Source organism: Mirounga leonina, unplaced genomic scaffold, assembly GCF_011800145.1.
Source record: "Mirounga leonina isolate KUSES-001 unplaced genomic scaffold, KU_Mleo_1.0 Mir_173, whole genome shotgun sequence".
Lineage (NCBI taxonomy): Eukaryota > Metazoa > Chordata > Mammalia > Carnivora > Phocidae > Mirounga > Mirounga leonina.
The window spans coordinates 68661269-68677216 of NW_023270447.1; the positions used below are offsets into that span (position 1 = coordinate 68661269).

General features: G+C 48.6%; 2 protein-coding genes across 2 annotated transcripts in view; one reads left to right on the plus strand and one right to left on the minus strand.

Moving 5' to 3' along the window:
- The window catches only part of CSMD2 (CUB and Sushi multiple domains 2), a 587452-nt gene that overhangs the window by 253594 nt on the left and 317910 nt on the right, over nt 1-15948 (plus strand). The window lies entirely within an intron of this gene.
- HMGB4 (high mobility group box 4) lies at nt 3224-3799 on the minus strand. The gene has a single exon (XM_035019159.1). It carries the CDS (start codon nt 3797-3799, stop codon nt 3224-3226), a length of 576 nt encoding a protein of 191 aa, XP_034875050.1.

Sequence of the window (15948 nt, forward strand, 5' to 3'; positions counted from 1 at the left end):
CATTACATTACAGTCATTAGAAGCCTGCAGATTCACACCCTCCTGTCAACTTTTTCATAAAGGAATGTTAATGGAGTTGGTCTTTAGCAGGGGCAATGCAGACTGTTGTCAAAACTCTGACTTGGCCACCCACATTCATGTAATTAATCACACAGGAAACCAGAAAGGGGCGGCATGAGGGCTGGCTGTGTGGTGGCCCTCTTCCCGGAGAAGAGGATGGTATAACACACGCTGCTGCCCACCAAGAGCCCACTTGTCAGGCTAGAAGCAAGACAACCCAACTGGAACCACTACAGAGGAGTCCAAGCCAGGATCCAATCTGCCCTGGGGTGGGGAGGGTCTCCTCCACATTCAAGAGGGTACCAAGGAAAGGAAATTAAACAGATAAAGTAGAAACTAGAGAGAGAAATAAGGTTAAAGACGGTCTCTTCTAAAATTATAAGGAAGCTGGCATTCATTGAGTACTGTATTGGTTATCTATTGCCATGAGACAAATTGCCATACACTTACTGGCTTACACACATTCATTATCTCACACATTCATTGTCTCTCAGTTTCTGTGGGTCAGGAATCCTGTAACAGCTTAGCTTAGCTGTGAGACCTCACAAGGCTGCAGTCAAGGTGCAAGCAGGACTGGGTTCTCATCTGGAGGCTCAACTGGGGAAGGACCCCCTTCCCTGCTTCTGTGATTGCTGCAACACTCAGTTCCTTGTGGTTGTAGGACTGGGAGCTTTAGTTTTTTGCTGGCTGTTGGTCGGAGGCCATCCTCAGCTCCTAGAGGCTTACCACAGTTCCTTGCCATGTGAGTTTCCCAGCTTGGCCTCTTCATCAAGCCCGCAAAGTCTCTAGAGCAAATCAAGTAGCAAGATGGGGTTTTATAGATCATTACATAATCACAGAGGTCACAGCTCATCTCTTTTGCTCCATTCTATTGGTTAGAAGCAAGTCACAGGTTCTGCCCATATTTAAGAAGGGATCATACATGGATATGGACACCAGCAGCGGGGGGCGGGGGGGTATCAAGAGACTGCCACCTAGAGGATGCCTACCACAGTACATATTAGGTGTTAAGGACTGTGCCAAATGCTCTTGCATGTATTATATCATTTATTCACTAAAACAACCTGTAAGGTGAGAATCATCCCCATTGCACAGGGGAGGACTCAGAGGAGAGAACTTGCCCAAGGTCCTGCAGACATTAAGATCAGAACCACCTGTATCATAGCACCAAGCCACCCTGTGCAAGCTTAGAGGGCTGAAGGATTTGCATCTTTACAGTGAGGAGCAAGGGCCCGAGGGAGGCAGAGGAAGGGGGTCACAAGTGCATTCTAGCTCCCTGTGAGACTTGAAACCAGGAAGAAGGGATGGGTGTGGATTACATGTTGAGAAAGAAGAAAACTGAGAGCACTTATGTTTGATGATCTCTGTTTTCTCAATAAAACAGAAAATGAGGGCATCTCCTGAGAGAGTGGGGGTTGGGATGGAGGGGAAGCAGAGCCAAGTTGGAACAACAGCTGTAGGCAACAGGGAATGGGAAACAGGAATCTTGCCAGCACCAGTACAAGGTTGCCAAATAGGATAAAGCTGCTTCCTCCCTGAAGACTTCAGAAGTCTCCTTGGTAGGGGACTCCGGCCCCCTGCACTCTGTGTAGCCTGCACTTTCATCACGCCTTGTAGTGCTGTAGTTTATGCCCACATCCATCTCATCAGAAGGAAAGTTCTTGCAGGGCAGGAACCTGACAGTAGTCTATGCAGGGGCCTGCCAGTAACCAACACAGGATCTGGTACATGTGAGTCTTCCATAAATGGCCTGACTCCAGACCTTGAATTTCTAAATCACTCCACTGTTATCACCTATTCCCTAAAGTCTCTCCAGTTCTATAAGACTTTTCGAAGGATGTATTTTACTTTTGTTTTGAGAGTAAAAGTTCAAATAGTAGTAGAGGACAAAGTCTAAGTCCATCCTGGAATAAGAATGGAGATGGAATTAGGGAAGTCTGTTGCATGCATAACGTGGTGACAAAAAAGCAGTTTTGCATTGTGGCCCAGTCTTTTTGATGGCGAGAAGTTGAGAGCCATTTCAAAATATTCCATACCAATGTATATTGATTGATATGAAACATTGCTCATGGTATGTTGTTGCCTGAAAAATACAGCACAGACACAGAACAGTCCCATGTGTGTCAAATTACCACTTTTGTCTCATTTTAAGTGGCAGAACCCTAACTCAAACTACCTTAGACAAAAAAGAAAATAAAAGAAAGAAAGAAACAAACATTGTGGACTCATTTTCAACGAAAAGTCCAAGACTATACTCTGATGCCAAAGGGACTAACATTTTGGCCCAAGAATGAGGTAGATGGCTTGCAGCAGCCTCAGGGCAGGGCTCTCCCCTAGGACCTCTTGCACAAGTCCTGTGGTCCACTCTGATTGAACCACCCTGGGTCACATGCCTGTAACCGAACAAATCAGTGTGACCAGGGGACTTCAGAGGTGGGTGCTGTGAGCAAGAGGAGAAGGAATGAATGCCGGGTGGTCATAAAGGCACTAAATGTCCACTCCATGTGTTCTATGCTTCTAACCACAAACAAATGATTGGGTGGATGCCCACCAAAATCATGACAGGGTTTTCTCCAGGATATAGGACTTGGGCAGAGTCAGATGCCCGTGTTTGTAAAATCAGCCCTGCATTTCATCCTCACCAGAGCAGGGACCACTCCTGGGGTCTCCTCCTGGCCCACTGATAATACCTAAGGCTCGCTGGAGGAGCAGTTCTGGAATTAACTGGAGAAACTGAGTCCCGGTCAACTCCAGTTTCCCAACGTTTGCTGGGGCCTCAATTGGGAGCCTGACCTGAACTCCAGGCCTTCTGGCCGTGCTGGTGAGGATGATGGCAGGACTGGTATTCAAGCACCTGACCCTGAGGAGGGTCTTCCACCCTAGATAACCACTTGCAACCAGGATGTCCCTACCTCCGTGATTTCCACTTTATACCTGGAGACTCCCATCCCACCTGCCCAAGCCAAGCCCCGTAGCTATTGACCTCAAACACTGCCTTAGACCCCTTTGCCCTTCTTTCAAAGCCAGCTCTCCCCAGGATCAGCTTCCAACCCCAATCTCAACCGCCACCCCACTCACTTCCTCAAAGCAGCACCAGCCGTGGCCGCGCTCACGCAGCACAGGAGACCAGTGACGGGCAATATAGTTGAATGGCATTTTATTTCTAATTGGATCCATCAGCTTTGTCCGAGTCAGTTTTCACCCTGTGCTGGTTCTTAGCCGACCCTTTGAGGCCCTTCCTGGCATTACGTTGTTTACGGTAGATTTCCAACTCCTCTTGGTATTTGGCTCTCAGGAGAGCTGCCTTTTGCTCATACGGCTGCTTTTCAGCATCTGTTTTTGCCGACCACATCTTCCCCGAGGCCTTTGCCACCTGCACTACTGACCAGTTTGGATTCTCCCTCTTCAGCTGAGCATAGTGTTCTTGGCAGAAGAGCAGGAAGGATGATGGGGGGCGTCTGGGTGCCTGGGGGTCCCGCTTTCTCCGCTTCTTCTTCTTGCCAACATAATTCATCATCTCTTCCTGGTACCGGGCTTTGTCGAGCTTGGCCAGGGCTTCATATTTGGCCTTTTCGTGCTTTGAGATGGACCTCCATTTTTCCGAACACTTTCTAGAGAACTCTTTAAAGCCAAGGTAGGTATTTGGCTGCTGCTCCTTGAACTTGTTCCTGTAATTCAGCAAAAAGTGGATGTAAGAAGAGACATTTGCCTTGGGCCTTAGCTGGATTTCTTTTCCCATGTTCATAAGGTCATTTTTTTTTTCTGGATTCAGTAACTTGGACAGCAGAGACTTCTGTCTCCACACTCCAGGAGCAATCTAGAAGGTGCTCTGCTTGCGGTGAATTTTTCCCTCTGTAAGAGCTATGGTCAAGGATCAGCCTTTTCAGTGGTGGTGGCATTATTGAGTCAGAGGAGGGGACTGTGACATCATTCACCAGCCTGTGGCATTTGCATACAGCTCCTCTTATTGGTTGGCTACCTGAGGATCCATTTCTGCTTCTCATGTGAGATGGTGGTTCATCCAGAGGAGGCTTGGGAGCAGCCACTTCCCCTGGAATATTTCTCCTTGACTTCCTGGAGTCAATGGGCTTTGCTCAACTATGGGAGCTTTCAGTCCCTCGGATGTAGTAATGAGCTGTGGGGTCCGCCTTCCTCACCGTAAGATTGTCAAGATGCCGCATGATCCCTTCCAAAGTCAGGATGGAAATAATGAACGTGAGGAGGTGGATGGTTCCAGAGCTGTCATGATAAAATGTGAAGTCTTTCTGTTTGCCTTGAATGGTGGCAGCTCATGCCGTTCAAAGAGTTTAGTAGTAACTCTAAAAATAATCAGGTATGACAGCCATGACTCAGTTCCTGTCAGGACAAAGTTGTCTAATTTAAAACCTGAGCACTTGGGCTATATACATCTGAACTCTTCATTTCTCTGAAGAAACTGGGGTGAGGTGGGCGGAGGGAGGAGAACCTTGAGGGGTTTTACTCATTGCACTTGAGTCCGTGAAAATGGGGCCAAATCCTTGGCCTGTCAGGAGGCCTCCCTGCTCTCATCTCTGGGGTCCCTGGCTCTCGGGGTTAGAATAGAGAGCTCTAATGGCTACACTCAAACTAGTTGGCTTCTGACTTTTTGTGGAAGCCGTCGCCCCTATCCTACGAGTCTTCCAACTGAAGGAAAAAGAAAAGACAATAAAAGTGTCATCTTGTGACCTTTGGACACTTTGAGGTCCTTGCTTGTGTGGGACTGGAGTTAATACAACTACTGAGAAAATGGAGCCTTGGGGCACCTGGGTGGCTCAGTTGGTTAAGCGACTGCCTTCGGCTCAGGTCATGATCCTGGAGTCCCTGGATCAAGTCCCGCATCGGGCTCCCTGCTCGTCAGGGAGCCTGTTTCTGCCTCTGACCCTCCCTCCTCTCATGTGCTTTCTCTCTCTCATTCTCTCTCTCTCAAATAAATAAATAAATAATCTTAAATAAAAAAAGAAAAGAAAATGGAGCCTCGTTAACAGAAAAATTAGGGTAGGGCGCCTGGGTGGCTCAGTCGGTTAAGCGACTGCCTTCGGCTCAGGTCATGATCCTGGAGTCCCGGGATCAAGTCCCGCATCGGGCTCCCTGCTCAGCAGGGAGTCTGCTTCTCCCTCTGACCCTCCCCCCTCTCATGTGCTCTCTCTCATTCTCTCTCTCTCAAATAAATAAATAAAATCTTTAAAAAAAAAAAAAGAAAAGAAAAAGAAAAATTAGGGTAAAATACCCAAACAAGTGGGAGTCTGAATTTGGACTGATCTGCTTAATGCAAGCCTGTGGTTCTTGGCGCCTCCTCAGATCCGGCACCTCCAGGGCCGGCGGCTCTGGTGTGCAACTTCAGCAACAGCTGGACAGGGAAACTCGCCTAAGACTAGACCACATTTCCAGGGCTTCCAGTCCACTCCCAAGCCTCCGAGACTGACTTCAACTTCCATCTTCTGTAAAAGAAAGATGGAAATTGATGAGAGTCACCAGTCCTGAATTTGAGCCCCAGCTCTGCCACAAGGCGGCTGGGTTACCGATGCTAGCCCCTTCCTTCCTGTAAGCCTCTGATTTCATATCTGTAAAATGGGTGCTTTGGCCTGGCCAGGAAAGACCCTCCAGATGACATGCTGTAGCTTTGTGGCTGCATTTAGAGGCCTGTAAGATCTCAGATGCCAGCCGAGGAAGTCTGGGCTACTGGTGGGGCAGAGGGGTCTGGCCATGGGGAACAAATCAGTCTGAGAACATTTCTCAACATGGTTAGCTTTTTTCACTCTGGTTCTTTCTCCCAAGGGCCAGGGGTTGGCTCACCTGTTTGTTGGATTTGAGCTGGGTTGCCAAGGTCAATAGGACTTAGCTCCTTTCTGAGATGGAAGGATGGGTTATGAGGAAGAATTTGGCCAATGTCTATAGATATGAATTAGACTCTGCTCAGTCTCACAAAACCCCCAGCAGCTCATTTGTGCCTCCGTTCATGACCTTCTACCCTTCTCATGATGAAAACATCCAGAAGGATTAACCCTATGAGAATCATCTGGAGCCTAGCTGGTCTAGAAAGATAAGGTGGTAAAAGGTAAAAGCTATGGCCACCCTGTGGTGTTTGGGCCACACTCTCGCTTTGGAGGGATGAAGTAGGGGAACTGTCTGGAGAACCTTAGGGAGGGTCAGTATGGCTGGCTCTCTAAGTCAATGCTATGTGCGCTGGTAGCTGAGGCTTTCCAACCTTCTCCACTCTGTTCTGTGCCCTGGGAAGCTGAGCCATATGGACCACATCAATGGGTCTCATGCCCTGTGGCTTCCATTTCAGTTTGGTCACTGTGGACCCCAACAGTAGATCAGGGAGAGAGGAAGGTGACCCCAGGGCATTTATTCCGGCTTCCTCCTCAAGAGGTCACTTGGAGCTGGCTCTCAGGCCCTGGACTGAAGGTGTTGACTCCTATTAAGTTGTCCTTTCTAAATGACTGGCTCCTTCCAAGTTCAGGAATTGCTCCCTCTCCTTGTCCCCTCTTGCCAAGGGTGGTAAGAGCTCTGTTTTTACTCTGCTATCCCTTGTGGTTTTCCTACACCTTCCCCTTCCCCTGGTAGATAGCCTCTTTATTAAACACTCTTCAAATTATTCTCATTTGAGTGACCATCTGGTTCCTGCCAGGACACTGACCGATGTACCATGTTTCTAGCTTTCCACCATGAACAGCCATGGAGGTGGATAAATAAAGCAAGCACGGGCATCGGTCCAGGGTAGAAGGGTATTGAGCTTCTTGAGGCCCGAGGACCCAGCAGGCTCACAGCCTAGAATGTTCTGCAGGGGTAAGTGTGCCTGCCAGAGCAGTAGCAAAACGGGGCCACATGGCCTCCACAGAGGCATTTAATATCCCTTGTATTATAAGATGACCTCTAGGCAGGGGTGTTGGTCTGGAGAGCCAGATAAGAAAGATTTTCAGCTTTGTGGGCCATATGGTTTTTATTGGACATACTCAACTCTACCATTGTAGCTCAAAAGTAGCCATAGACAATACATACACCGATGAGTGTGGCTTCACATAAAGAGGCTGGAGGTCATAAACTGCTGACATCCCAGTCTAGAGCTGTGAGTTCAGTGTTTTCTAATTTGTTCATTGCAGTTTACAATAAGAATTACATTTTACATCATGACTGGTTTGTGCACATGCATACTTCATAATATTTATATAATGTGTACTGTGTGCCCGTCTCTGTTCTAAGCGCTTTACCTTTATCAATTCATTTAATCTTTATAACAACTGTGTGTGTGTGTTGGGGGGGTGCTATTTTTTTTAAAGATTTATTTATTTATTTTAGAAAGAGAGCAAGCATGGGGCGGGGGAGGGGCAGAGGGAGAGAGAGTCTCAAGCAGACTGCGCTGAGCACAGAGCCTGATGCAGGGCTCGATCTCACGTCCCTGAGATCACGCCCTAAGCTGAAACCAAGAGTCAGATACTTAACCAACTGCACCACCAGGTGCCCCTGGGTGGTGGCGGGGGGTGGGGGTGGGCTGTCATTTTTATCCCTATTATAAAGATAAAGGTCTCTAAACACAGAGTTTACAGAAACAACATTATAACAAATTATACTTACTATGTGTGTGATGTATTCTTTTCTATTCTATTCTGTTATGGTCTATTTTGTTATTCAAAGTGCAACCTGCAGACTGATCTCATGACCCACTATGGGTTACAATCCATGGACTGATTTGGAAAACACTATCTAGGCAAGCCGAGGGGGAGCTCTCACCTCGGACTCTGAGATCCTCTTGATTTAGCAATGATACCATGAAGTGGAAAGAACATGGTCTTGGGAGTCAGGCAGACATGAATTCAAATTCTAGCTTTGCCACTTATGCTCTGGGGGTCACTCATTACAACCTTATCAATAAAGAGGAGTGAGGTGGTAACAAAGCTGTGGGGAGGAACTAACTGAAGTGATGGGAATAATGGACCCGGCACCCCCCCTACCGTGTGGGCGGGACGTAGGGACTCACTTCTAATGAATAGTGTTTGGAAAAGGACAAATTGTATCTTTCCAGTGGAGAAAACTGGCAGATACCACCCTAACCAATAATGGTATTCTTCCCCCAATTCCATAACCCCTCGTCTAATCATGAGAAAATATTAGACAAACCCAAATTAAGGGGTATTCTACCAAACACTTGACTAGTACCCTTCAAAAGTGTCAAGGTCCTGAGAAAGCAAGGAAAGCCTGAGAAACTGATGCAGATTAGAGATCAAGTAGACTCGATATCTCAGTGCTCTGGGAGATGCTGGACTTGATGCTGGACCAAGAAAAAAGGCATTAGTGGAAAGACTGGGGAAATCTAAATGAAGTCTTCCATTGGGCTAACAATACTGTACCAATGTCGACTTCTAGATACATGTACCATGGTCATGTAAGATGCTAATGTTAGAGGAAGCTGGGTGAGGGGTCTATAGGAAATGTCTATACTATATTTACAACTTGCAACTCTATTCTTGTTTTCAAATAAAGTCTTTCAGAAATCTCCTTTGCTGACAGTAATGTGCACCCAGAGTTGAGATACCCTGCTCTTGATCCATCTCCTCCAGAAATCCCTGGGCAGATTTGACCCTCAATTGTAGCAACATGTGCTCTTGGCGTGTCTTCTGTCACAGTGTTCCCCGAATTGCAGGGCATGCTGGAACCACCTGAGGAGCTTTCAAAAATCCCAGTGCTCAAGGGTATTATATAAGACTGATGAATCACTGACCTCTACCTCTGAAACCAATAATACATATGTTAATTAATTGAATTTAAATTAAAATAATAATAATAATGATAAAAATCCCAGTGCTCAAAGCCCCAAGAAGAAGAGCAAAGTACCTGGCTCGGGCATCTGATAAATGCTTTGATGCTTCCTCCATCCCCCTCCTGCCCCTCTTCCTGTGGGTTGGGAATCACAGGCAGATTCCCTGCATGTGCCCTCTGAGTGGAGTATCTGTGGTAGGCAGAAAATGGCTCCACAGGGATGTCCACATCTGAAACATGGAAGCCCATAACTGTGTTATCTTCCATGAAAAAAGAACTTTGCAGATGTGATTATGTTAAGGATTTGAGATGGGAGGATTACCCTAGGTTACATGGGTGGACCTGATGTAATCATCTGGGTCCCTATAAGAGGAAGACAGGAGTGTCAAAGTGTGAGATGGAGATGTGGTGACAGATGCTGAGGGTCAGATTCAGAGATCTGAAGATGCGGCACGGCTGGCTTTGAAGATGGAGAAAGAGACCACAAGCCAAGAAACGGGGTGGCCACTAAAAGTTGGGCAAGGCCAGCAAACAGATCGTCCCCTAGAGCTCCAGAGAGTGCAACCCTGTAGACACCTTGATCTTGGCCAGGTGACGCCCATTTTGAACTCCTGCCCTTCCCCTCCCCCCCCAAACTGTAAGACAGCTGTGTTCTTTCAGGCCACGAAAGCAATAGAGAAGCAATACAGTGTCTTTTTCATCCAGCTGGTGGTCTGTAATGTTTCCTGTGCTATTCTTAACCCCTGCTTATGTTAATAAAGATGAAAAATTTATGCCACCGCTTATTGGATTAGTTGTGGGAGCAAGGAGCGTGATCTACTCAATTTTACACACTCTTCTTCACTCACTTGCTGACTCATTAAGTCACTAATTCACTCATTTGCTTACCAATTAATTCACTCTTGGATTCTTTCAGTTCATTCACTTACTCATTCGCCACTCATGTACGCGCGCACATGCACACACATCTCAATAAATAGCTGTGAGTTGTGGAGCAGTGTGGCTGATTCTTTGATGGCCACTTGTAAGCAGTGTTTGAAGGATGGATATGTCTTAGGAAAGGAGGTGGTGGTAGAGAGAGGCATCTGAAATTTCCTGGAAGCCAGACTGGTGGGAAAGGCAGGGTCATAAGCACTAGGCCTAGGCTCTTTGGCACTAACCTCATGCCAAGAACTATTAATCCCATGTAACCATAATATTTTAATACGAATGATGATAATGTTTTAAGTATATTATCTCCAGAAAAGCCTAAAGAGAGAGATTAATTTTTCCAGGACTACATAGCAGAGCCAGGCCTCAGACTCAAGTTGGTTTGACTCTTACGTCCATGTGTTTGGCCTCTACTGGGAGTCTAGGAACTCTGTTGGGTAGGAACAAGTTGAGGAGGAAGCCAGCAGGGAATAAGGCCAAGTATTGCAGGAGGAGGGCAGGTGGAAGGAGAATAAGGTATCTAAATCTCAACACTTAAGGGATTCAGGGGAGACTTTTCTCATTTGGGTTGATGGATCTCTCATGCCAGATGGATCTGCTCAGTTTACCCCAGGTCATAGAATGCCTTGAGTCTAGTGGGTAGACTGACCTGGATAGCCCATAGAACCACACCAGCATGTACAGGTACAAACAGAACCTAGGTCTATTACTGAGAACACAGGCTGGTTGAAATGAAGTAGCCACACCTAGTCCAGTGGTCTAGTGGACAAGTGGACAGGAAATGGAACAGATGATCAAGCCCAAGCATGGGATCAGCATGGTGGGGGCCAAGCATGCCTACTTACCTCTGGCAGGATACAGTAAAGGAGGAGAGGATGAGATCTAGAACTAGACCAACTTTGGGGAGAGAACACCCACAGTGAACTATGGATGGATATACCCCTTGCAGGCTTTGACAAAGCCACTCCATTATGCCACAGAGTAGGAAGAGTGGTCCCTGATCTTTTTGTCCAGCCCCCTGCCTCTTTCAACCACCATGAACATCTTTCATTTTGTCTGCCTAGCACCGACCCTCCTTCCCTTTGAGCACAACCCTTCTTTTGGAGAACTGTCCTCCCAACAGTTCTAGCAGTGGGCACACCCCCCAGCTGGACTAATCAGAGGCTTCCACTGAGCTTTTTCTAATTAGAACTAAGGGAAGGGATTTTTGTCTTGTTTCTGGAAGTGAAGGTGTGCGGATGAACCGGAGCTGCTAAAGGTGGCCATAGGTCCAGCCTTGAGCATCGCCATTTGTCATGGAAAGAATGAAGCCAGCAGATAGAGCACAACAGAGACAGGGCACAGAGAGAGGGGCCTTTTGGCATTTGCATCCCTGGGTCTATTCATTCCCGGGGCCAGCTATGGCTTGACTATAGCAGCCAGTCATTTCTTCTTGATTCCAGGCTGATTTGATCTGGATTTCTGCCACTTGAAACCAAAAGTATTAGCCCAGATGTGATGGAGGTGAGCAATATGAGAAGACAGGAACTCTGCTCTCCTCCATTTGTCCATTCTCTCCTTCCTAACTCCTTCCTCTTCCCTCTACTTCCTTTTGCACCACCGTACAAATGGCTAGACCTCTGGCTGGTCATTCAGAAAGTAGACATACAACACTGGCACATTGTGTGCCCTCAATAATAGTAGCAAATGGTCTTTGAGCACTTGCTATGTGCCAAGCACTGTACTGAGAGCTTTTATACCCATTATCTCACTTAGACCTCCTGTCAGCTCTATGAGGTGGGTGATATTGTCATCTTTAGTAAATAGAAGGGCAAACTGAGACCCAAAGCAAGCAGTTATTTGCCCACAGTTAGACAGCTGGTAAGTTTAGAGCTGAGACTCGAACCCAGGCAGGAACCTTCCAGGGCCCATGTTCCTAATCTCCACCCCAAACTGCTTCCTATTCAGTAAGTGTTAGCCCTTTGCCCACAAGTCTCCCTTGCTGCTTGGAGACATGCCGTGACCAAGAATATGTGGCTGCTGTGTCTTGAAGCTTTAGCAGGAGTTTACAAGCATCACCATATCACCCTGAATTGTCACAACGCACTGTGAGACACATACTGGGAAAGAGAGACTCCGAGAGGTGAAGCAGTCTCCCAGGGTCACACAGCTAGTGGCTGTGGAGGCAGGATCCAAATCCAGCTCTGTCTGATGAGGGCACCTTGCTCACTGGCCTGCACATCCCCAAGATGTTTTAGCCCACCCATTCTCCAGCCAACTGGAGGTTCATGCCCTCAGCCAGGCCTTCAGAGCTGCCAGGCTCTCAGGCAGGGCTGGCTACCTGCTTCCTTCTGGGTGGGGTGGGGTGGGAAGGGACATCGATGATGCTGAAGCTCAGAATGGCAGTTGAGTGGCAGGTAGAGGCTGGTGTGGGAGGCTCCTCGGTAAGCCATCTGCAAACATTTCCTCAGGATGAGAAGTTTATCCAAATATAATCCCCAAGGGCCTCTGCAAGGCATACATTCCCACCCTCTCTGGGAGGGGGACAGGCCCCTTCTCTGACTCATGTCTGCGAGTGACAGGTGGAAGATGGACAAGGCTGAAAGAGCAGGAGCTGGTGGAGGCCAGGCAGGGGCCACCGAGGGAGAAGGGAAGGTGGCTGCCACGTGGATTGGCTACCCTGGGCGCCAGAGAGTACCCTGTCCTTTTCCCCCCCGCACTGTCCTGTCACCAGACTGAATTCAGGCATCCTTACTTCTCCAGGGAAACCAAGCCAGGCTACTCTGGGTCTACTTAATCCCTGTATGCTCTGGAAGGTAGGGTTCAAGGCACTGATAAGATTCCATCCCTTCTCCTCTCAGACCTAACTAAGCAAGGGAGGAAAATAGTACACATTTGTGAGGCACCTGCTCTGTGTCAAACACAATCCTGGACACCTTATATACACAAGCACAGCTGTTCACAGGTCTCCCATTGCACAGATGAGGAAACAGACTCAGAGAAGTTCAGGCACATCCCCATACTTACACAACTAGTAAACAGTGGAGCCCAGACTCAAATACAGGACCGTGTTGATTCCAGAGGCCCGGCCCTTAACCTTTGACCTCCTTAAACCTATCGTCTCTGTGTAGGGGAATAAGACAGGTGATGACCCAGACAGGCTGGCATCTCCACCTAGGCAGAGACCTGAGCCAGGAAAGCGTAAAGGTCCAGGTAGAGTGTGAGTGTGCCTTGGTCACCACGCTCCTAAGGCACGCAGTTCCTAGGCCAGGCCCGATGGGGCAGGCTTTAACATCTTAGGCCATGGGACCATCAGGTCTCCAGGCGAGCTCTCCGGTCTAACCTGGAGCAAGGGAGACTCGGGCAGGGGGCAGGGAATGGCTAGCTAAGGATTCAGCAGCGGGGCAGGGCAGAGACTGCGCTTAGATTCTGTCCAGGCAGGAGGCCCCAGGACGTGGAGGAGGACAACGGACGAGGCGCGGCACGTCGTGTAAAAGTGATGGGGCGGGGGTGGGGTGGCGGCGACAGTGGCGGACGCCGCGATGCTGCGCCACCCTTTCCCCGAATCCCCTCCCAGTCTGCGAGCCGGGCCTGCGGGGCCCTCCTTTGGTCGAAGCCCCTGCACGGTCGCAGGGGCTGACTGGCCCCGCTTGGGTCACATGGCCACCCTGAGCCAATCAGCTGCGGCCTGAGGGTCACGTGGGGCCGGCGCGGCGCTTGCTCTTCACCGAGAGGCTTGTAGCTCTCGGAAGGGAGTGGAACGTCCCGCTCTAGACGTGGAGACGGAAAACGAGGCAGGCAGGCGGGCGGCCCCTGGAAGGCAGTTGAGGACCCGCCACCAGCCCCCTCGCCCCGAGCTCGGCCCCCGGCGCCACTCCCGTCCGCAGACCCAGCGCCAGTGAGCACGGCCTCTGCGCAGAGGCAGGAGACGCCCCAGCCAGCAGCCCTTCTGGGTGAGCTGCCGAGCAGGGGATGCAAGGAACGGACACCCCAAGCCACTTCCAGACCTTCTCAAGGTGCCACCCCCAACGCGCGAGCCCCAGGACGCCCACTGGTGATGACACCCGCATCCCAGGGGCAGACACACTGCCAGGAGACCTGTCCCTCCCTCTGGCCGGCTCAACCCTCCAGGGAACAGTGTGTCTGGAGGAAAAGCGTTTACCTGATGCAGCTTGTGTAGGTTCCCTGGAGCTAACAATTAGCTGAGCAGGGAAGAGTCCTGGTAATTCGTTGAGTTTATTGAGTTGCTTCTGGGGAACAAGGAACATTTACCCTCATTAATTACCAGATCTCACTGTTAGTGCATTAGAGATAGTCAGGGTGAGAAGAGTCTCCCAGAAAGGTTCCAGCAGCTGCCAAGTGAATGGGGAGCACTGTGAGGGCTGAGGGACCAAGGGGGTGGGGTGGCCCCTCTTCATAGGAAACCGAGATGAAACCCAGCATGGCCTTGGAGGCTCTCCCCACTGTCTCCAGGCTCACCTGCTCGCCTGGTTTTCCCCGTATATGCCCTCTGCTTTCACTAGCAGGATCTCATTCGTTCATTCACTCATTCAAGCGTTCCTTCTTCTAGTAAGCAATATTATTGAGGTCTTTCCATGTGTTAGGTTTCCATGCAATGTATTGAGGAAAGAACTGAAGAAGAAAGAAACAGCTCCTGTCTTCAGCAGCACAGTTTGGAGGATGAGGCAGACCCCTGGATGATGCTTAGTGAGACAAGCACCGGGGTAGAGGAAGTGCAAGGAGTCACGAGGTACACAGGAGAAGCCAGCCAGACCCTCTGGAGCCACTGGCTGTAAGACGCCACCTAAAGGATGAGCAGGAAGTAGATAGAAAAAGGGTGGGAGTGAATCAAAGTGGACAGGGAGAATTTGGCAAGGAGCTGACTTCTCGATCTTTGGAAACATTCAGAATAGATCTGGACTGACCATTTGTCGAGAAGGCTGTAGATGAGATCCATACATAGCTGGCCCTTAGGTCTGGAAGTCCTCTGAAGTCCTTGTCAATTAAGATTTTAATATTAACTGATTTCCACTCTCCTAGTAGCAAAGGGGATGTGATTAGAAAAGATGCCCATGGTCGAAAGCAAGAGACTGCCATTCATTCATTCATTGATTCATTCATTCACAAAGCATGCATAATGAAAGTGCTCTTAGGCCTCTCCACCAGAACAGTTCCCTGGGGTAGCTGGCACTCCCATGGTCTTGCTAGATCTTCCTGACCATTGCCCGGTGGCACTCTAAGCACCAGCTGCCTGCGGGCCATCTCCCACCCCCACCCTCAACACCTGTGCACTCCATGGTCCCACCAGCTGAGTCTTGCACTTTCTGGGAATCAGATGGGTTTGTTGCCAACTCTCTTGGTGCCAGTCATACTTTTTATTGTAATTATGTGATTTAAATTAAACATCACATAAACCGATGAAATATGAGTGTGAAAGGAAATAGAGTTGCATCTATGGAAACTAAATTAAATGCTTTGGGAAGACTCCATGAAGGAGAATCTCTAAAAAGAATTGCTTCCTAAATATTAGGTGTGAGTGACTGAGACAATTGCTCACTTCCATCAGGGCAGTGACCAGGTCTGTCTTGCTCACTGCTGCATCCCCAATGCCCCACACAGTGCCTGGCACATGGCAGGTGCGTGATAGATATTTGTTGACTGAACGAGCTGTAGCAGAATTGGTATGGCGAACGATGCATTATGGGTGGAGTTTATATGAGACAGTGTAGAGAATGAAACTGTAGTCAAAGGAAAGACCTTGGTCCTGCATTAAATGGATTGATACATAAATGTACATGGAAGTCTTTGTACACCATCATGAAATGTTTTAGCTGTGTATGTGTTCTTTTATTATTCCTTACTTGGAAATTACTTTTTACCAACAAGCTATGTCGTCTGCAAGGCTTAGGGTAGGTGTCAGGAAACTGTTTCTTTAAAGGGCGAGGTAAATATTTAGGGTTTTGCAGGTGATAGTTTCTGTCCCAACTACTTAACTCTGCCATCGTAGCTTGAAAGCAGACAATATGTAAATGAATGATCACGGTTGTGATCCAGTAAAACTTTATTTACAGAAACAGACAGCCGGCTATAGTTTGCCATCCCCTGTTCTAAGGAATTGACTTGTTCCACGTGCCAGGCACTGTGCTGTGTTGCTGGACATGGCGAGACAAAGAAAATCCTGTCCCTGCTCTTGCAGAGCTTGGC